Raw genomic sequence first — 22500 nt, forward strand, 5'->3', positions numbered from 1 at the left:
AGTCTCAGTCTCGAAGGCTCTCAGTTCTCAGACTGTCTCTCAGTCTCTCAGAGCTGTCTCTCAGTCTCAGAGCAGTCTCTCAGTCTCAGTCTCAGACAGTCTCAGCTCTCAGCTGTTCTCAGTCTCAGCAGTTCTCAGTCTCAGAGCTGTCTCTCAGTCTCTCAGAGCTGTCTCTCAGTCTCTCAGAGCTGTCTCTCAGTCTCTCAGAGCAGTCTCTCAGTCTCAGTCTCTCAGAGCAGTCTCTCAGTCTCTCAGAGCTGTCTCTCAGTCTCTCAGTCTCTCAGAGCTGTCTCTCAGTCTCAGTCTCTCAGTCTCTGTCTCTCAGAGCAGTCTCTCAGTCTCAGACTGTCTCAGTCTCTCAGTCTCAAGCTGTCTAGACAGTCTCTCAGTCTCAGACTGTCTCAGTCTCAGTCTCTCAGGCAGTCTCTCATCTATCTCTCAGTCTCTGTCTCAGGGTCTCTCAGTCTCTCAGACTGTCTCTCATCTCTCAGTCCTAGAGCGTCTCGAGCTGTCTCTCAGTCTCAGAGCAGTCTCTCAGTCTCTCAGAGCTGTCTCTCAGTCTCAGAGCAGTCTCTCAGAGCAGTCTCTCAGTCTCTGTCTCTAAGAGCTGTCTCTCAGTCTCTCAGAGCAGTCTCTCAGTCTCAGTCTCACAGTCTCTCAGAGCTGTCTCTCAATCTCTCAGAGCTGTCTCTCAGTCTCTCAGTCTCTCAGAGCTGTCTCTCAGTCTCTCAGATCAGTCTCTCAGTCTCTCAGAGCTGTATCTCAGTCTCTCAGTCTCTCAGTCTCTCAGAGCTGTCTCTCAGTCTCTGTCTCTCAGTCTCTGTCTCTCAGTCTCTGTCTCTCAGAGCTGTCTCTCAGTCTCTCAGAGCAGTCTCTCAGTCTCTCAGTCTCTCAGTCTCTCAGAGCTGTCTCTCAGTCTCTCAGAGCAGTCTCTCAGTCTCTCAGTCTCTCAGAGCTGTCTCTCAGTCTCTCAGTCTCAGTCTCTCAGAGCAGTCTCTCAGTCTCAGTCTCTCATTCTCTCAGTCTCAGTCTCTCAGTCTCTCAGAGCAGTCTCTCAGTCTCAGTCTCACAGTCTCTCAGAGCAGTCTCTCAGTCTCAGTCTCTCAGTCTCAGTCTCTCAGAGCAGTCTCTCAGTCTCAGTCTCTCAGTCTCTCAGAGCTGTCTCTCAGTCTCTCAGTCTCTCAGAGCTGTCTCTCAGTCTCTCAGAGCTGTCTCTCAGTCTCTCAGATCAGTCTCTCAGTCTCAGTCTCTCAGAGCAGTCTCTCAGAGCAGTCTCCCAGTCTCTCAGATCAGTCTGTCAGTCTCTCAGAGCTGTCTCTCAGTCTCTCAGATCAGTCTCTCAGTCTCTCAGTCTCTCAGTCTCTCAGAGCTGTCTCTCAGTCTCTCAGATCAGTCTCTCAGTCTCTCAGTCTCTCAGTCTCTCAGAGTGTGTGTGTGTGTGTGTGTGTGTGTGTGTCTGTGTGTGTGTGTGTGTGAGAAACATATACACACAGATACACACAGATACACACATATACATACAGATACAGAGCTTTTGTATGTGACATGAAATGATGCTGTCTGATTGATGACATCATGTCTAACATTTGACCTGCTGAACATCAAAGCATAGCGGTCAGTCTCGAAAACAGTCACCGATGTCGCCAGGAACATAGAGATTCACCAGGGCACATTATACCGGTGCAGGGGACGTATAAAGCCGCCAGGCGGTCGCGGTGCCGATGCACCAGGGCGGTGCCGCCGGTTTTGCAGAAGCGCGCCGACACCGGTGCTCGCCGGGAAACGTAGCCGATTAACCAGGCGGTGCCGCCGGTCGCCGGTCGCCGGGCAGAGTCGCCGATTAACCGGGCTGTGCCGATTAACAAAGGCGCATTATGCCGATTAACCGGTCGCCGATTATGCGTATATGATTATGCGTATATGAAGGCGATTATGGAATGCCGGGGCGCATGCCGCCGATTAACCGGTGCTCACCGGGCGATTATATAGAGTTAGCCGATTAATATGGGGCTTATGGGGCGATTATATGGGTCTTAGGGGCTGCGTGTATAGGTGTATGGGTGTATAGGGGCGATTATAGGTGTAGGTGCGCCGATTATGCGTGCTTATGGGCGATTAATATGGGGTGTATAGGAACATTATATGGGATTATACCGGTGTAAGGAAACGTGTAGGGGCACGTGTATATAGGTGTAGGCGATTATATGGGTGTATGGGGCGTATATGGGTGTAGCCGGGCGATTATGGGGCGATTATATGGGTGTAGCAGTGTATGCCGGAACGTGTATGGAGTGTATGGGGCGGTGTATGGAATATATAGGTGTAGGTGTATAGGTGTATGGGAGCATTATGGAGTGTATAGGAACATTATATGGATTATGGAATTGTATGGGTGTATGGGGCTGCGTGCCTTAGAGGTGTAGGATGGATTATGGGAACATGGAATTACATACAGGGCGTGTATAGGTGTAACCAAGTTATGGAGTGTATAGGTGTATGCGATTAGGAGGGCTTGTATGGAATTATACATTATATGGGGTGTACGTGTATGGGACATAGCATTATGGGGCGTGTATGGAATGTAAGGCGTTATGGAGTGTATGGAATTAGCCGCTACGAGGAGCATTGTATGCGATTAATACTATGGGGTCATATGGAATTATGGAGTGTATGGAGTTATGGGTGTATAGAACGGGGCGATTATATACGGTGGAGTGTATACGTGCTTAGATTATGGGTATATGGAGGATTGAAGATTAGGGGCCGATTATATAGGTGCCGGTATGCGGTATAAAGGAACATTATATAGGTCGCTTATGGGGTGCCGTAAAAGGGTAGGGGGTGCTAGGGGGGATTGATGGTGATTAGAAAGGAACGTAAGCGATTGGGCGATTATAGAGCGATTTGGAGTAAAGGGATTTGGCGGTGATGGGATTATAGGTTAGGGTGGAGCGGTGCTAGGAGGGTGTAGGGATTATAGGGGTGTGGTGTAGGGTGTAGGGTGTAGGGACGGAGATGGGATGTGATAGGGATTATATGGGTGTAGGGTGTATGGGATTGTATGGGGTGTAGGTGTAGGGTATTAGCAGAGGTAGGATTATGGTTGTATGGCGTGTAGAGGTATATGGAGTTATTATAGGAACAGTGTAGGGTGTAGGTGTATAGGACCGTGTATGGGCGGATATATAGGATTAGCCGGATGGGAGTATTGCCTTAGGATGTATAGGAAACGTGTATGTGGTAGCGTATATGGATTAGATGGGTGTATGGGAAGATTGCATGGGATATATGGAGTGTATAGGAAGCATTAGAGACGTGTAGGAAGGGGTAGGAGATTATGTATGGAGTTATTATAGGAAACGTGTATGGAATTAATATGGAACGTGTATAGGAACGTGTATGGGGTGTATGGAAGTGTGCGTGTATAGGAACGTGTATGGGAATAGGAACATTAGGAATTATTATGGAAACGTATGGATTATATGGGATTATGCGTGTATAGGAAACGTGTATGGAATGTATAAGACGTGTATACGTATAGTGTATGGGGTGTATGGAGTTATAGGAAACGTGTATAGGAAACGTGTATGGAGTGTATAGGAAGCATTATATAGGAGCTTGCGTGTATAAGGCTGCATTATGGATGGGATTATATGGAGTGTATGGAAGCATTGTATAGATTAATAGGCGGTGTATAGGTGTATAGGAAGCATTATTATGGGAGCATTAATATAAAGGTATGTATGGGATTATATAGGAAGCGTGTATGGAGATTGTATGGGTCGATTATATAGGAAACGTATATGGAAGTTATGGGTGGAATTATGTAGGAAGCATTATATGGAGTTAATATGGAAGCAGTATGGGGTGTATGGGGTGTATGGGGTGTATGGGATTATAGGTGTATGGGGTGTATGGGCAGGTGTATGGAGTGTAGGATTATAGGTGTATAGGGCGGTGTATGGGTGCTTAGGTGTATGGGGTGTAGGTGCTTAGGAGCGTTATATGGGTGTATATGGAGATTATTGTAAGACGTGCTTATAGGTGTATGAATTAGCCTTAAAAGGGCATTGTATAGGTGTAAGCATGAATATATAGAGATGGTGCTTATAGTGCCAAATTATGGTGCCAGGCGGTGCAGTGCTTAAGATGGGGTTATAAATTATATACAGTGCCAGATGGGAATTATATACATTATAGAATTATATAAGAACATTATATACGATTATATAGATGGAATTAATATATATAACATGCACGAATGCATGCAGATACCGAAATGTTGATGGCATGCGGTTGATGCATGCAACATTGCGGGCATCAGAAATGGAATTATATGATTATAAATTAACCATTATGATTATTATAAGACATTATGATTATGCCAAAAGAACATTATGGAATTATATAAGGCGATTATGAGTGTTAATAAGGCAGTTATATGGTGTATAGGGGCATTATATAAATTAATATAGGAAAATTATTATAAAAGGCGTTATAAATTAAATTAATACGTGCTTAGAGTGCTTAAGAACATTATATAAATTATATAGGAAACGTATATGGAATTATAGAATATATAGGATTATGCATTATACAGTTAGCATGTATAAATTATATAGAATTATATAGGAAACGTGCTTATAGGATTATATGATTATTATAGCAAATTAGGATTATAAAACGTATATGGGGCGGTGTATGGGCATTATGTGCTTAAATTGCTTAAGGCGGTGCTTATGGAATTATTATGGTGTAGCATTATGCTTAAAACTGATTAACCCATTATGAGGTATATAGGATATATGGAAGTGTATAGGCATTATGGAATTATGGGAACCTTAAAACGTATATAGGTATAAGAACTGATTATTATAGGCAGTGTATAGGTGCTTAACACATTATAGAGTGTAAAGGCATTATATGGAATTATGGGAATTATATAGGTGTATAGGAAGCGTGCTTATGCATTATATAGGAAACATTATAGATATATAGGCTGTGTATAAATGTTAAGGAAGCTGTATATGATTATAGGTGTATAGTTAGAGACGATTATATGATTAACATAGATTATGGGAGGTGGAATTCCACAGTGTATGTATGGAATTATATAGAGTGCTTAATTATGGTGTTATAAATTATATAGATTATATGGATTTATAGATTATATAGGAAAACTATTATTAGATTATATGATATGGAAGAGGAGTATATGAAATTATGAATTGCCATATAGGAAAGAATGTTAGGGGCATTAGGTATTGATGGGCATTAACCTTAAGACTTATGATGCTTAGTTTTTTCTTTTATTTTGGAGTGTTTTTTGTTTTGCTTCCAGATGTGGATTTGTTGTCATTTGTTTTTATTTATATGGTATATGGGCATGTATTAAATTATTAAGGAATTATAGATATGCTTATTAGGAAAATTTATAAATTATAGATATATAGAATTTATACCGGGAATTATTAAATTATATAGAGTATAAAGGGATTGTTAGGTGCTTATAAGATTATATATTTTGCTTAGTTATGGTTGCGTGTTGGGTTGATTGCAAGGGACGATTTATATGCTTAAGGAGCTTTTGTTATATAGGATTGTATAGGGCATTATATAGGAATTATGGAATTAATAAGGAAATTTGCTTAAGGCAATTACTTAAATTATATAGGAAATTATATATAGGGCATTTTGTTTAGGTTTGGTTTTTGTGTGGTTTTGTTTGGTTACTAGGAAATTGGAACCTTATGGAACCTTAGAACGAATATATGGAATATAGGAAGCATTATTAGAATTATTGGGTTGGTTATCAGGTATGGAATTAATAGGCACGTTGTAAAAGAACTGGGAAGTGTATGGAAGTGCTTAGGATGAGCATTATTGGAGTGATTAGGAAAAACATTGTATGAAGTGTATACAAATTGTATAGGTGCTTATAAGAGCTTGCATTTTATTATTTCGGTTGATTTTGGTTATATAGATATATGGGCTTATGGGCACTATTAATTATATAATTATGAGTATATAGGAAAACATAAGATGTATTGCGTGTATACAAATTAAATTATGCATGTATAGAAGCGTAGTCAGTGCAGGGCTCCTCACTTTTTTCTCTTTCCCGCGTCTTCCTAGATCAGTCTCTCAGTCTCTCAGTCTCTCAGTCTCTCAGAGCTGTCTCTCAGTCTCTCAGATCAGTCTCTCAGTCTCTCAGTCTCTCAGAGCTGTCTCTCAGTCTCTCAGAGCTGTCTCTCAGAGCTGTCTCTCAGTCTCTCAATCTCTGTCTCTCAGAGCTGTCTCTCAGTCTCTCAGAGCTGTCTCTCAGTCTCTCAGAGCTGTCTCTCAGTCTCTCAGTCTCTGTCTCTCAGAGCTGTCTCTCAGTCTCTCAGAGCTGTCTCTCAGCCTCTGTCTCTCAGTCTCTCAGTCTCTCAGAGCTGTCTCTCAGAGCTGTCTCTCAGTCTCTCAGAGCTGTCTCTCAGAGCTGTCTCTCAGAGCTGTCTCTCAGATCAGTCTCTCAGTCTCTCAGAGCTGTCTCTCAGTCTCTCAGAGCAGTCTCTCAGTCTCTCAGAGCTGTCTCTCAGAGCTGTCTCTCAGAGCTGTCTCTCAGTCTCTCAGTCTCTCAGAGCTGTCTCTCAGTCTCTCAGATCAGTCTCTCAGAGCTGTCTCTCAGTCTCTCAGATCAGTCTCTCAGAGCTGTCTCTCAGTCTCTCAGAGCTGTCTCTCAGTCTCTCAGTCTCTCAGAGCTGTCTCTCAGTCTCTCAGAGCTGTCTCTCAGTCTCTCAGTCTCTCAGAGCAGTCTCTCAGTCTCTCAGAGCTGTCTCTCAGTCTCTCAGTCTCTCAGAGCAGTCTCTCAGTCTCTCAGAGCAGTCTCTCAGTATCAGTCTCTCAGTCTCTCAGAGCTGTCTCTCAGTCTCAGTCTCTCAGTCTCTCAGTCTCTCAGAGCTGTCTCTCAGTCTCTCAGTCTCTGTCTCTCAGAGCTGTCTCTCAGTCTCTCAGAGCAGTCTCTCAGTCTCTCAGATCAGTCTCTCAGTCTCTCAGATCAGTCTCTCAGTCTCTCAGAGCTGTCTCTCAGTCTCTCAGTCTTTGTCTCTCAGAGCTGTCTCTCAGTCTCTCAGATCAGTCTCTCAGTCTCTCAGAGCTGTCTCTCAGTCTCTGTCTCTCAGTCTCTCAGTCTCTCAGTCTCTCAGATCAGTCTCTCAGTCTCTCAGAGCTGTCTCTCAGAGCTGTCTCTCAGTCTCTTAGTCTCTCAGTCTCTCAGAGCTGTCTCTCAGAGCTGTCTCAGAGCTGTCTCTCAGAGCAGTCTCTCAGTCTCTCAGTCTCTCAGTCTCTCAGAGCTGTCTCTCAGTCTCTCAGTCTCTCAGAGCTGTCTCTCAGTCTCTCAGAGCTGTCTCTGCTGCCATTCTCTGGCTCGGACACAGTCCGCTCAGTGTTTACGAACACGAAGAACTTCCTGTCCAGCTCGACTTATCCCAGGATCAGCTGTGATCTGAGATATCAGCCGGAGGGAAGGGCCATGTTGTGGGAGAATACAGAGACAACAAGTGTCCCGATCCCCTCTCTGTTACCGTGACAACACAACACGCAACCTAGCAACTCTGGCTTCCTGATTGGTCGGTTGTGTGTGTGTTTGTGTCTGTGTATGTGTGTTTGTGTCTGTGTGTGTGTGTGTGTGTGTGTGTGTGTTTGGTGTGTGTGTTGTTATTGTGTGTGTGTGATGTTTGTGTGTTTTTGTGGTGTGATGTCTGGTGATGTGTTGGTGTGTGATGTGTGGTTGTGTGTGTGGTATCTGTTTGTGTGTGTGATGATGTTATCTGTGTGTGTGTGTGTGTGTGATGTGTGTGTGTGTGTGTGTGTGTGTCTCTCTGTGTGTGTGTGTGGTGTGGTGTGTTGTGTGTGTTGTGGTGTTGTTGTGTGTGTGGTTGTGTTTTTGATTGTTGTTGGTTTGTGTGTGTGTGTGTGTGTGTGTGTGTGTGTTTGTGTGTTGTTGTGTTTGTTGTGAATGTGTGTATGTTTGTGTGTGTGTGTGTGTGTGTGGTGTGTCTCTGTCTGTATTTGTGTGTGTGATGTGTGTGTTTGTGTGTGATGTGTGTGTGTGTGTTTGTTGTGTGTGTGTGTGTGTGTGGTGTTGTTGTTATGTGTGTGATGGTGTGTTGTTGTTGTGTGTGTGTGTGTCTCTGTCTCTCGTGTGTGTGTGTGTGTGTGTGTGTGTGTGTGTGTGTGTGTGTGTGTGTGTGTGTGTGTGTGTGTGTGTGTGTGTGTCTCTTTCTCTGTGTGTGTGTCTCTCTCTGTGTGTGTGTGTGTGTGTGGTTCTGTCTCTCTCTGTGTGTGTGTGTGTGTGTGTGTCTCTCTCTCTGTGTGTGTGTGTCTTTCTGTGTGTGTGTGTGTGTGTCTCTCTCTGTGTGTGTGTGTGTGTGTGTGTGTTTCTCTGTGTGTGTGTTTGTGTGTGTGTGTGTGTGTGTGTGTGTGTGTGTGTGTGTGTGTGTGTGTGTGTGTGTGTGTGTCTGAGTGACTAAACACGTTGGGACCCTTAGGCATCGCTGCTCAGGCCAAAATATTCAAAATATGAAGAATACTAAAATAATATGCCGTTTCTGAAATGTTTTCTCATCATCAATCACAGTTTAACTCTCCAAAAAGTCTAAAGTGAACATTTCTGATCGCAGATACTTGTGTCTGTAGTTCAGGCTTGAACCCCGAAACGCAAAAACATTCAAAAAAAAAGGTGAAAAACTTCAAAAACAGCGACAAAAACTTTGAAAAAAGTGACAAACTTGGAGAAAAATAAAGACAGTAGAAGTAACTACAGCCTTGGAAATGAAAAACATTTAGCCAAAAAAATCTAATGTAGCCCCTGCAGTCCTCCAGAGGACCCCTAGGGCAGGGGGGTCAAACTCAGTTTCCCAGAGGGCCACGCTGGAAAAAGAGAATCACACCAAGGGGCCAGACATGGAGAGTTTAAAACATTTTGGTAGCTTTTTTTCCTCATTTTTGTTGTTTCTGTTCAGACTTTCTTGTGGCTTTCTCAGACATTTCTCACCTTTTTGTAAATTTGTTGCTTTTCCGACATTTTTTGTACGCTTTTTGTCACATTTTTGTCGACATGAAGCCCTACGAAAGGCATCAAAAGAGTTCCTTTAGCCGTCAGAGAATCTAGCAAATCAAGCAAAACGATGATTTTTAACAACAGCCTGAATATGTTGTGTGTGTAAATTTCTGCTTTGTAAATTACAGAGTGTGGTCTAGACCTACTCTATCTGTAAAGTGTCTCGAGATAACTCGTGTTATGATTTGATACTATAAATAAAATAGAATTGAATATAAAAACTCTCTCTCTCTGCTGCTTTTGGGGGAATTTCTGAGTCTCACAGTTGGCAAAGCTGCCCAAAATACTGCTTATAATATCAGGTAATTGCAGTTTAAAAAACACTTTCCTGTGTTTTTGGGGTTTGGCAACTAGGCGAGCCAAAATGTATTGTGAACCCAAACTAATATACGGGCTGGATTTGGCCCGCGGGCCTCGAGTTTGACACATGTTGAACTAGGGGGGACACGGACCCCATGCAGTCCTCCAAAGGACCCCTAGGGGGACACGTACCCCCATTTGAGAACCACTGATATACAGCACATTGACCTGCTTTATGATCAAAAACGTACGCATTTTAACCAGTACTTTTTCATGACTTTTTGGCAAATTTCCATGACTGTGTGTTCCTGTAAATGTCAGTCGACATTATCCAATAAGAATACAAGTTTCCCCTCAGAGGTTTAAAGTGCCCATATCATGAAAAAAACACTTTTTTTCTGGTGATTTGGGGTGTTATTTCGTGTCTCTGGTGCTTCCACACACATACAAACTTTGAAATAAATCCATCCATGCTGTTCTGAGTGAGATACGGTTTCTGAATGTGTCCTGTTTTCAGTCTCCTGGTGAGCTGGTCAAAATCGGCTCGGACTGTGACGTCACAGTCCGAAATGAGCTGGCTAACCGCAACCGTTAGCTCGTAGCGTTAACGTTAGCCGGCTAACGCTAACGCTAGCATGCTACGTCGTTCTCAATAGCAAAGCACTGCTACAACACACACAAGTTCACCATAATCTACAAAAGAACTACTTACATGTGCTCCCTGGTTTAGAAGAAGTCTCCCAGCTGATCCTGCCTTGTAACTGACCAAAGTTGGAGAAACAGCCTTTCTTTTACTGTCTATAGAGTTAGCTAGCTGACATGATCTACATCTGAGCTACTGAGCATGTGCGAGTGCAATCAAAGATAGTACAGAAGAAGAAGATGAAAAGAGGTCTCACTCTGTAGCTAAAACAGAAACCAGGTGAAAAGAGGATCTGCAGCAGTGAGAGAGAGCTGTGCAGTACAACAACAATATGGTGTTTTTTGAAAATTAAACCATGTAAACCTATTCTGCTACAACCTTAAAATACAGTTATGAACCTGAAAATGAGCATAATATGGGCGCTTTAACTATAACATGAATGATAATGTCTGTGGTTCATAGTGGGATTCATAATATCTCTCCCTGAATACAACGCTGAGGTTAAGATGACATGAAAATACATTTATTAATCACATATTATTATTAATCACATATTATTATTAATTATTATTATTAGGCTGTCATGAAAAGCGCTATATAAATTCAATATATTATTATTATTATTATTATTCCAAAACTTTCTGGGTTTTTTTATTTTTTCAAAACCTTTCCAGGCCTTGAATTAGCATTTTTCAAATTCCATAACTTTTCCAGGTTTTTTTCCAAAACATATGAACCCTGAAAAAAGACATAAGACCTGCAGAAACCCCAGACAGACAGGCAGACAGGCAGACAGGCAGACAGACAGACAGACAGACAGACAGACAGACAGACAGACAGACAGACAGACAGACAGACAGACAGACAGCTGACATTAGAACCAACGGTTAGCATTGAACGTACCGATGGGCAGCACCAGGAAGAAGGGCAGCCAGCAGAGGATGAACATGCCCACCACCACGCCCAGCGTCTTGGCGGCCTTCTTCTCCCGGGAGAACTTGAGCAGCTTGACGGTGAGCGAGCTGCGTGCGGCCGAAGCCCCGCCCCCGGCGTTGGCGTTGGCGTTGGCGGGGCACAGCTCCTGGATCTGCTGGCTGCGGCAGTGGATCCGCATGGTGAGCTCGTTGGAGTCCGCCATGCGCTCCTTCATCATGCCGGCCTCCAGGTTCTTGGTGGTGCGTTTGGCCACGACGTAGACGCGGAAGTACATGGCGAGGATCACGGCCAGCGGGATGTAGAAGGAGCCGAGCGACGAGAAGAGGGCGTAGAACGGCTCCTGGGTGATGGCGCACTCGGTGGCGTCCTGCAAAAAGGGGGGGGGGGGGAGGCCAGCAGAGCGGCACTTTGATTAGAAACATTCTCAACAAACTGTGAATTACCTTCAAATTACTTCACTGACTACGTTTACAAGCTGTCAATTTTCGGTTAGCAGAGATAAGTCATCTGTCTAACATTGGCGTTAGTTTACTGAAAAAAGCGAAGCGTAGGCTAATGACGACAGCTATTTTACGTATCTTAAATGACAACGTTGCCGAATGATACCAAACTTCTACACCAGTATATATATGGTGTACTCATAAACGATAGATTGAAGTACACCAGAAGGAACACTTGCTCTGCCTCTTCTCGTTTCTGTTGCTGCTGCTGCTACCTGCAGTTAGACTCACAGCAGCAACAACAACAGCAGAGAGCAGAAGAGAGCAGGCAAGTGTTATTTACATAAACTTCTGGTGTACTTACAAACTTTCCAATCCATTGTTTTATGAGAGCATAACCTATTTGTACTAGTGTAGACCTTTGGTATCATTTCGGGCATTATTAGTGGGGTCATTTAAGAGATACAAACGTGGATCCATTAGCCCCTGCGCTAAGCTATTCAGCGGCTAACGCTACTCTACGCTAACTCGCCCAGTGTTAGACCCAGGTGAAAAAAGCTTCTGGGGGGGTGTTTGGCTCGAGGTCATGGTGCAAAGGACCCTAGGGTGAAACTACTCCGAACCATCACTTTAAGGTCACTATTTGGTAGGGTTAGGGTATCGTTTGGTTTTTTTTCGATTCCGGTGCTAAATTGATACTTTTAAAACGGTGCCGGTGCCTGAACCGGTACTTTTCAATAAAGTAAAAAAAAAAAAAGAAGAAGAAAAAAAATAAGGGTAGTAAACAACAGTCAGTGACTTGTTTATTGCTAAGGCCATGGTCAAAATTAAAGATTTAATAATAATGTAATAACTATAACTATAACAATAACTTATTTCACCAGTAAATTGCTGTTGAACCCCAGATGGGAAAAGGGTATTTTACAATTACTGTGAATGCACCACGAGGCTACCTGTTTTAAGTGAACGCACCGTCTGTGTTGTTTAATTCCGACGACGGCAGCTGCAAGTGAACGCACCGTCTGTGTTGTTTAATTCCGACAACGGCAGCTGCAAGTGAACGCACCGTCTGTGTTGTTTAATTCCGACCATATAAACATAGTACTACTAGTACTACTAGTACTACTACTGTATATCTATGAATTCCGACAACGGCAGCTGCAAGTGAACGCACCGTCTGTGTTGTTTAATTAGCCTTTCGCCAAGCCCCGCCCCCCTTAGTTACTGTTGCTACGTCCGACTAACAAATGGTCAAACACGACCAGCGCGACAGATTGCCATGACGGGAGGAGGTATACCCGTGCGTGTCAGTGACCTTTTTTGGAGCGATACCTCCGCGATATCCTCCAGATCGAGGCAAAAGGGGTTACAGTATGCAGTGGAGGGATATATTCAAATGTTCGACTTTGTTGTAAACTGACGAAAAATAAAGTTGGGGAGCTCAAAGACCCAACACAACAGCAGCAAATGTAGCTAGCGTTAGCTAACATGTTAACTAATGTTGGCTAAAGCTAAAGGGCTCGTTAAACTTAGCTTAGAGAGGAGGTTAACATTCTGGCAATGATATCCATGATAATCATAACTTTGGTCCAATTTGTGTTCTTGCCTCTAGTTAGTAGATCTAGACAACACGGTAACTAGTTAGCTGTTAGCCTTAGCTTTGAGCAGACGTATTTATGCTTCGTAATGTTCAACACGTTTGTCCACACGGTTTTATCCACTGTAGGCACCGCTCACGTTGGCCCTCATTTATGAAACGTTTTCTCTTGAACGTGAACGATTTATTTGTACCATTGACAGAGTTATTTCGGCTTGTTTTTCCAGCCCCTCTGCTGTCAGGAGACCGGGTCCAGCACGGGGGGGCGGAGGACACCAGCTCTCCCTCAGCTGTTGCCTCGTTCTGACTCATGAAAAAAACGAGTAAAATAAAAGACACTGCATAAACTCAGCTAGTGTGTGTTTATTTAAATATAAGTACACCTACATGTAGGCCTAAGAGATTGCAATATAAGCCTGTATATTACTATTAGGACTATAGAATACATGTGTCAAGGATGTAGGCTATAAACTTCAGCTGGAGTCCGATTTACTACGGCAACACTGTTGACCGCATGATCTCTTTTCATTCCTCATTCTCTCTCCAGCCTTTAATACCAGTTTTCAGGCTGCCAAATAGTAAACACGTTGGTGCAAATGAATCCTCCAGACAATCTCTCGGGGTATCTAGTGTCCGATTTACAAACGCCGTGGGCGCACCGCTTCACCATCTTGCTTGTTTGTCGGACCTGCTCACATAGTAACGGTTGCTATGATGTGTGATTGGACAATGGCCGTTTTGGGGGAGGGGCCGGCGAGAGGTCAATTACTTAACAGCGAAAGTAATTGACCATAATATAAATTATATTTATATTTATATTTAAGTGTGACCATAATATAAATAATATTGAAAAACTAAGTACTTGGAATGGAAAAGATATAAATACAGATGGAAAAATATAAATACAGATAATAAGAAATATATACATAGAGCCGTGCTGAGTGGTGGGTGATTGAGACAGGACCCGAAAAAAAACAAAAATAAAAATAACTACAACAATTATCGGGTGGTGTAGGTGTTGTAGAGTCTGACCTCTCCTTCTTACATAGACAGTGTATAATGTTTACCTCTACTTCTTGTTTACTTCCGGTATACTGCGCGCAGGTTTTCTGCATTGACATTATATATATATATATATATATATATATATATATATATATATATATAACTATATTATTATAGTATATAATTATTATTATAACCCTCGTATTATGTTGAAAAAATGGCATTGATGATGTTACGGGTCAAAATGACCCGTAACATCATCAATATCATTTATAATAATATAGTTATATATATATATATATATATAACTATATTATTATAGTATATAATTATTATTATAACCCTCGTATTATGTTGAAAAAAAATGACATTGATGATGTTACGGGTCAAAATGACCCGTACAGTGCAAATACACTCAAAACAAACTTTTTTTCCTCATCACAAACATTTTTTCCCCCAAAACTGTTTTTACCAATTATTTAGTGAAAATATTTCCGGTATACACTTGCATATTCCATGCATAGTAGCTAGATTTGGCATCCTAGGATGCCCATATTTTGATGCCATACTTGGCAGGCTTGTTGGGCATGTACTGTCAGAAGGGACAGCGCCCCCTGAATGGAACAAGGTGTTCATCTACAGTGACATGGGGACCAGGATTGTACAAGACAGGTAACATGTTGACCCATTCATCCCATACATCTCTGATCTCAGCTAGTTTGTCTCTTTCACTCGACCAGCTCTGGTGTTGCAGAACACCCAAGCTTTCGTATGAATTGACTCCAAAGACGTTGTTGCTAGAAATATTGGCCTTCCACTCTCATCATTCCACAGACTGACAATTGCTTCTCCCTTTGACTTGTACACTCCAGCTAATACTATTCAATTTTATTTTATTTATAGTATCAAATCATAACAAGAGTTATCTCGAGACACTTTACAGATAGAGTCGGTCTAGACCACACTCTATAAATTCCAAAGCCCCAACAATTACAGTAATTCCCCCAAGAGCAAGCATTATCAGTGGCTGTTGCTACAGTGGCGAGGAAAAACTCCCTTTTAGGAAGAAACCTCGGCAGACCCAGACTCTTGGTAGGCGGTGTCTGACGGGGCCGGTTTGGGGTGTGATGAACAGTGGCGATAATAGTCACATTAGAGATAATGGAACAGTGACTTTGAAGGTAGTCATGGAAGTTCATGTCATAGCAGGGCACATCGTGTCATACTGAGTAGTGCAGTCTCCAATACCGGATCCTGACTACTCTGTGCGTATGAACATCACAGCAGGGTGTTGCGGGATGTAACATGGCGCTGCAGAGCATGGGTGGATGCTGCGGACGCAGCAGGACTAGGATTTCAATGTATGCATGCAAGTCAATCTGATCCAGTGACTTCCATTTCTTTTGAAATACACACCTCCCCTGCAAGTTGGTCATGGGGCTTGGAGTCATCTTGATGACAGTCTGCCTTGGCGTCAGTGATTTGATGTTGACCATTTTATGTTAGCATCTTTAGCTGTCCATGTTGAGGATGATTGCTGCCCATTGTTTTCAGCTAATGTATACTACTCCAGACTGGTCCCCTGAATCCTCTTCATCATAGGAAAATTCACAATCCGGATCGTCAATAGCATCGCACACACACACACACACACACGTACACACGCACACACACACACACGTACACACACACACACACACACACACACACACACACACACACACACACACACACACACACCTAAATGGGTGTTGAAAGTCTCTGGGTCAAAATGACCCGCAACATCATCTTTGTATACAAACTCTGAACAGACATTCCACTACACATCAGTGTGTCCAGATTTTATGAACAAGTTCATGACCCTAAATGAGGAAATGTCATACAATTTCATGGAGAAAAAGATAGGTTAACCAGTATTTTGGTCAACACAAAAACGCAAATGGGTCAAATTGACCCTTAACATAATATGAGGGATAACTATGTTTTCTGGCGCATACAAGAAGTTCCTCTACTCAAAAGACCAAGATTCCTTGCGAATACAACATGCGCAGAACACAAATCAATGTTCCTTTTGATGGGATATGCCGATACGCGTTTACATGACCAAAATTTCGGGTTAGAAAAGGGGTCACCCAGGTAACATATTCAGGTTTTTGCCGGTGTTTACATGGCCGTGCGCCATGACAGAGTTCCTGCCTGTTAAGCTTAGAGTCGAACAACTTAAACTCAATCATATGTGCAGTATTATTAATGGTGTAGCTCCAAAGTATTTGGGATTTCAGATTTTAATGGTACATACTCAACATGCCCATGAGACTAGGGCCAGTGTTCGTTCATGTAAGGTGTGAATGTGTGAATAGCGAAGCCAGAAAATCCTATTTTTTATACAGGAATTATTTTATGGAATAGTCTTCCACTTCATATCAAAATGGCAGTAACGAAAAGGGATTTTAGACATAAAGTTAGGGCCTACTTATGGAATAAAATAGATAATTAGGGGGAAATAAAATCTAGATTGGGGACAGGGAAATGTATTGTTTGGTAGGTCATGGTGTTTTAGCTGTTTTTTTATGTGTAGTTTTATTTTTTATTGTTTTAATCTTAGGACTGTATGTGTTTGCATGTGTTGTATGTCCTGTTCTCTTACATCAGGGACCATGTTGGAAAAAAGTGTTTCTCGCTTTTACATGTTATCCCTTGGATCCCCTTGTTGTCTTTCTATATCCATAAATAAACCAAACCAAACCAAACACTCAGTAGGGCTTATTTCAGTCAATATTGAAATCACGATAATTTAACACGATTACTCGTTGACTTCTGGAAAGATGTTGCAATTATTGAACTTAAAAACAGTGGGAAAAGTTAAATAAATCACAAAAAAAAAACACTGTGAAAATTGCCTTAATATTTGTCCTATTTAAACTTTATTTCATTCAGAACACAAGAGAAAATAAGTTTTCTTGCAAAGCTAAATAATTGTTTTTCTCGATTATTCTGTTTTTGTGATCATTGGGAGCCTAAATCATAATCACGATTACATTTTGATTCATTGCACAGCCCTAACACTCAGGGCCCTATCTTGCAGCCTGACGCCACTTTTTCTGGTGATTTGGGGTGTTATTTTGTGTCTCTGGTGCTTCCACACACATACAAACTTTGAAAATAACTCCATCCATGGTGTTCTGAGTGAGATACGGTTTCTGAATGTGTCCTGCCTTCAGTCTCCTGGTGAGCTGGTCAACATCTGCACGGCTTTCTACGTCACTAGCCGAGACGAGCTGGCTAACCGCAACCGTTAGCTCGTAGCGTTAGCATGCTAACGCTAATGCTAACGCTAGCATGCTACCTCGTTCTCAATAGCAAAGCACCGCTACAACACACACAAGTTCACCATAATCTACCAAAAGAACTACTTCCATGTGCTCCCTGGTTTAGAAGAAGTCTCCCAGCTGATCCTGCCTTGGAACTGACTAAAGTCGGAGGAACAGCCTTTCTTTTACTGTCTATGGAGCTAGCTGACATGAGCTACGATCTGAGCTACTGAGCATGTGCGAGTGCAATCAAAGATAGTACAGAAGAAGAAAAGAGGTCTCACTCTGTAGCTAAAACAGAGAGCTGAACACAGGGTGAAAAGAGGAGCTGCAGCAATGTGCAGTACAACAACAATATGGTGTTTTTTGATAATTAAACCATGTAAACCTATTCTGGTACAACCTTAAAATACAATTATGAACCTGAAAATGAGCAGAATATGGGCGCTTTAACGATTCACAACATGCTTATGAAATGACATACATACAACAGTTAGTTTTTCCTTTCTTTGCATTCATAATATCACATTCTTCATTCATTCCACATTTTGAAGTTAAATAAATGTCAGTCTTTTTTGTATTTTGTCGCCTGAATGCAAAGCAAATAATCTTGGTGTGTTCACAGTCCACCAGTGGTCATCGGGGTAATAAGAAGGTGGTCAAATGAAACGTAAAACAAAAGAAGAAATCCTTAAAGCGCCCATATTCTACTCATTTTCAACTTCATAACTGTATTTTGAGGTTGTACCAGAATAGGTTTACATGGTTTAATTTTCAAAAAAACACCATATTTTTGTTGTACTGCACATTGCTGCAGCTCCTCTTTTCACCCTGTGTTCAGGTCTCTGTTTTAGCTACAGAGTGAGACCTCTTTTCTTCTTCTTCTTCTATACTATCTTTGATTGCAGTTGCACATGCCCTCAGGATCGTAGATCATAGTCAACTAGCTCCAAGACAGTAAGAAAGCCTGTTTCTCCAACTTCAGTCAGTTCCAAGGATCAGGATCAGCTGGGAGACTTCTTCTAAACCAGGGAGCACATGGAAGTAGTTCTTCTGGTAGATTATGGTGAACTAGTGTGTGTTGTAGCAGTGTTTTGCTATTGAGAACGAGGTAGAATGCAACCATTAGCATGCTAGCATGCTAATGGTTGCGGTTAGCCCCCTAGGCCCCTTGGTGTGGAGGTGTGTTCAGGAGCATTCTGGGCGTGCTGGTCTTACAGGGAGATGTGTTCAGGTGCATTCTGGGCGTGCTGGTCTTACAGGGAGGTGTGTTCAGGTGCATTCTGTGCGTGCTGGTCTTACAGGGAGGTGTGTTCAGGTGCATTCTGGGAGTATTGTTATCTTGATGCAGCGGGAAGTGATGGCACCATTGACCAACAAAAACCTGGTCTAAAGTCAATAACGCAGCATTTCATTGTTATTTTAACAGAGCATTAGTAAGATGCTCCTAGGCTCGTACACAGTACACACCTAGGAGCATTTTACAGACACACACACACACACAGACACACACATACACCGACACAAACACACACACACACACACACACACATACACACACACACACATACACAGACACACACACACACAGACACACACATACACACAGACACACATACACAGACACACACACACACAGACACACACATACACATACACATACACAAACACACACACACACACACATACACAGACAAACACACACACACACACACACACATACACCGACACAAACACACACACACAGACACACACACACACATACACAGACAGACACACACACACACACACACATACACAAAAACACACACACACACACACACACACACACACATACACATACACACACACACACACATACACAAAAACACACACACACAGACAAACACACACACACAAACACACACAAACACACACACACAGACAAACACACACACACACACACACACACACAAACACACACACACTAGCCGAGCCAAAGCAGAAAACTTTTAAATTAACTTTATCGGCTATCAGGCAAACAAAACACAGACGCAGATGATAATCCCTAGTTTTCACCCTAGTTTTCACTGTTGCGTGATGGGTATTTTCGGGTACCTGTGATGGCGTCTGCTTCCAGCCCAGCAGCGGGCCGATGGAGATGACGATGGAGAGGATCCAGACGCCCAGCATGGCGAGCAGCGCCCGCTTCTCGGTGACGATGGTGGGGTACTGCAGCGGGTAGCGCACGCCGATGTATCGGTCGATGGAGATGACGCACAGAGACATGATGGACGCCGTGCAGCACAGCACGTCCACAGCTGCCCAGATGTCACAGAAGATCCGCCCAAACACCCAGTAATCCAGGACCTGGATGGGACAGGACCACAGACGGTATATATATATATATATACTGGACCACCAGATACTTCAGATACAGTATTAGGGGACCACTAAGGTCTATATAAAAGAGACTTCAGATACAGTATTAGGGGACCACTAAGGTCTATATAAAGAGACTTCAGATACAGTATTAGGGGACCACTAAGGTCTATATAAAGAGACTTCAGATACAGTATTAGGGGACCACTAAGGTCTATATAAAAGAGACTTCAGATACAGTATTAGGGGACCACTAAGGTCTATATAAAAGAGACTTCAGATACAGTATTAGGGGACCACTAGGTGTCTATATAAAAGAGACTTCAGATACAGTATTAGGGGACCACTAAGGTCTATATAAAGAGACTTCAGATACAGTATTAGGGACCACTAAGGCCTATATAAAAGAGACTTCAGATCCAGTATTAGGGGACCACTAAGGTCTATATAAAAGAGACTTCAGATACAGTATTAGGGGACCACTAAGGTCTATATAAAAGAGACTTCAGATACAGTATTAGGGGACCACTAAGGCCTATATAAAAGAGACTTCAGATACAGTATTAGGGGACCACTAAGGTCTATATAAAAGAGACTTCAGATACAGTATTAGGGGACCACTAAGGTCTATATAAAAGAGACTTCAGATACAGTATTAGGGGACCACTAAGGTCTATATAAAAGAGACTTCAGATACAGTATTAGGGACCACTAAGGTCTATATAAAAGAGACTTCAGATACAGTATTAGGGGACCACTAAGGTCTATATAAAAGAGACTTCAGATACAGTATTAGGGGACCACTAAGGTCTATATAAAAGAGACTTCAGATACAGTATTAGGGACCACTAAGGTCTATATAAAAGAGAGTTCTCTCATTTTCTAGTGTGGCCCCCTTAGGGAACTTGAGTTTGTATAGACCATTTTGTGCTGGCCACCACGAAGAAAAACGATTTGTGGACGAATTGTCCACTTTGTATTAAAACGTTTTAAAACGGCTTTGACTCATCTTCATTTTTGTACTTAGTTGTTCGTTTCAGCTGGCCTCTTTACCCCAGTAATGTGCACATTTTTAGCTAAAATCCAACGAAAAGGTAGCCTGGTTGACACCAGAGCCTTCTCAGGTATAACGGTAGGTTTCCACACAGCGAAATTTCGCTCTGCTCTCATTGAGGTTGAATGGAGACGAAATTCGCCCTGATTGAGCGAGATGAGAGCGAATCGCCGAGGGGGATGCGAAATAAAGTTGACGAAAGTTTAACTTTATTCAAATGAGGACCACTGGAGAACCAATCAGGTCCGCGTGTTTGTGTTTGGAGGCGGGAGTTACAAAAAAAGTCTGACCAAGATGGCGGAGGTTATCAGCGCCGTATCATGAAAATTTTGATGTGATTAAAATGTTTCTACACGAACATCGGTACTTCTATCAACACGAATTGTGTTTTATATGACACACGAACTTAGTCAGGGCACATACACCGCTAAATAGACCACTGTATATGTTAGTTTAAACACTCAAACTTTTCAGCTAGCCGACAGGCTAATCGCTAGCATGTTCGGACATTGGATTTCATTGTAGCCTAGCCAGATAGCTAGCTAGCTAGGCTACTTGTGCATTTGTTTGATTACATGTTTTATTGGCGAACATTGACGCTTGTAGCAACACGGATTGTTGTTTATATGTCACACGAACTTAAACAGGGCGAACACACACCACCAAACAGACCACTGGAGATAGTTTAAACACTCAAAATGATTCAGCTAGCCGACAGGTCACCCGCTAGCATGTTCGGACATTGCATTTCATTGTAAGCATAGCGAGGCAGCTAGGCTACATAGCTAGGTTACCAGAGCATTTATGAGCTAACATTTTACCGATGGTTTGCTGCTGTGCATTTTTACCGCCCTGTCTTCTGACAGCCCGGGACATTTAAAAACATGTTGCGGTCTTGCGTGTTGTTTTCGCGACCACGCCCCCTGAGGCAAACTTTCGCTGGCCGAATTTCGCGAGGTATTTCGCAGTGTGGAACCCTACCGTAACTGAGAAGGCTGTGTGTGGGTCTGCGGAAGCTTCATTCACAGCCCATTTCCAAAGGGGCGTCACCAACGGACGCCGCTCAAATGCCTCTGGGCACCATTGGATAGTCCTTCAACCAATCAGAGCAACGATCTGGGTGACACTACGCTATCATCGTTGCGTAAGGCCCGCCTCAACGGTTGTGATTGGTGTAGAGCCCGCCTCAACGGTTGTGATTGGTGTAGAGCCCTCCTCAATGGTTGTGATTGGTGTAGAGCCCTCCTCAACAGTTGTGATTGGTGTAAAGCCCTCCTCAACGGTTGTGATTGGTGTAGAGCCCTCCTCAACGGTTGTGATTGGTGTAGAGCCCTCCTCAACGGTTGTGATTGGTGTAGAGCCCTCCTCAACGGTTTTGATTGGTGTAGAGCCCGCCTCAACGGTTGTGATTGGTGTAGAGCCCGCCTCAACGTTTGTGATTGGTGTAGAGCCCTCCTCAACGTTTGTGATTGGTGTAGAAGCCCGCCTCAGCGGTTGTGATTGGTGTAGAGCCCTCCCTCAACGGTTGTGATTGGTGTAGAGCCCTCCTCAACGTTTGTGATTGGTGTAGAGCCCCTCCTCAACGGTTGTGATTGGTGTAAAGCCCTCCTCAACGGTTGTGATTGGTGTAAAGCCCTCCTCAGTGGTTGTGATTGGTGTAGAGCCCGCCTCAACGGTTGTGATTGGTGTAAAGCCCTCCTCAACGGTTGTGATTGGTGTAGAGCCCTCCTCAACGGTTGTGATTGGTGCA

At 42.9% G+C, this 22500-nt stretch overlaps 2 protein-coding genes across 2 annotated transcripts in view; both read right to left on the bottom strand.

Annotated features, from left to right (window-relative positions):
* LOC120544555 (E3 ubiquitin-protein ligase Siah2-like) overlaps positions 1–22500 on the bottom strand; it is a gene marked incomplete at its 3' end in the record, with an annotated part of 540100 nt that overhangs the window by 386324 nt on the left and 131276 nt on the right.
* Positions 1–22500, bottom strand: part of LOC120544552 (alpha-1A adrenergic receptor-like) — a 52780-nt gene that overhangs the window by 26260 nt on the left and 4020 nt on the right. Inside the window, exons 2-3 of the mRNA XM_039778415.1 lie at positions 19433–19684; positions 10950–11349 (exon numbers count right to left, since the gene is read on the bottom strand). Coding sequence (XP_039634349.1) covers positions 10950–11349; positions 19433–19684 — 652 coding nt within the window. The remainder of the gene's footprint in view (positions 1–10949; positions 11350–19432; positions 19685–22500) is intronic.

Source organism: Perca fluviatilis, chromosome 16 (genome assembly GCF_010015445.1).
Source record: "Perca fluviatilis chromosome 16, GENO_Pfluv_1.0, whole genome shotgun sequence".
NCBI classification, from domain to species: Eukaryota; Metazoa; Chordata; class Actinopteri; order Perciformes; family Percidae; genus Perca; species Perca fluviatilis.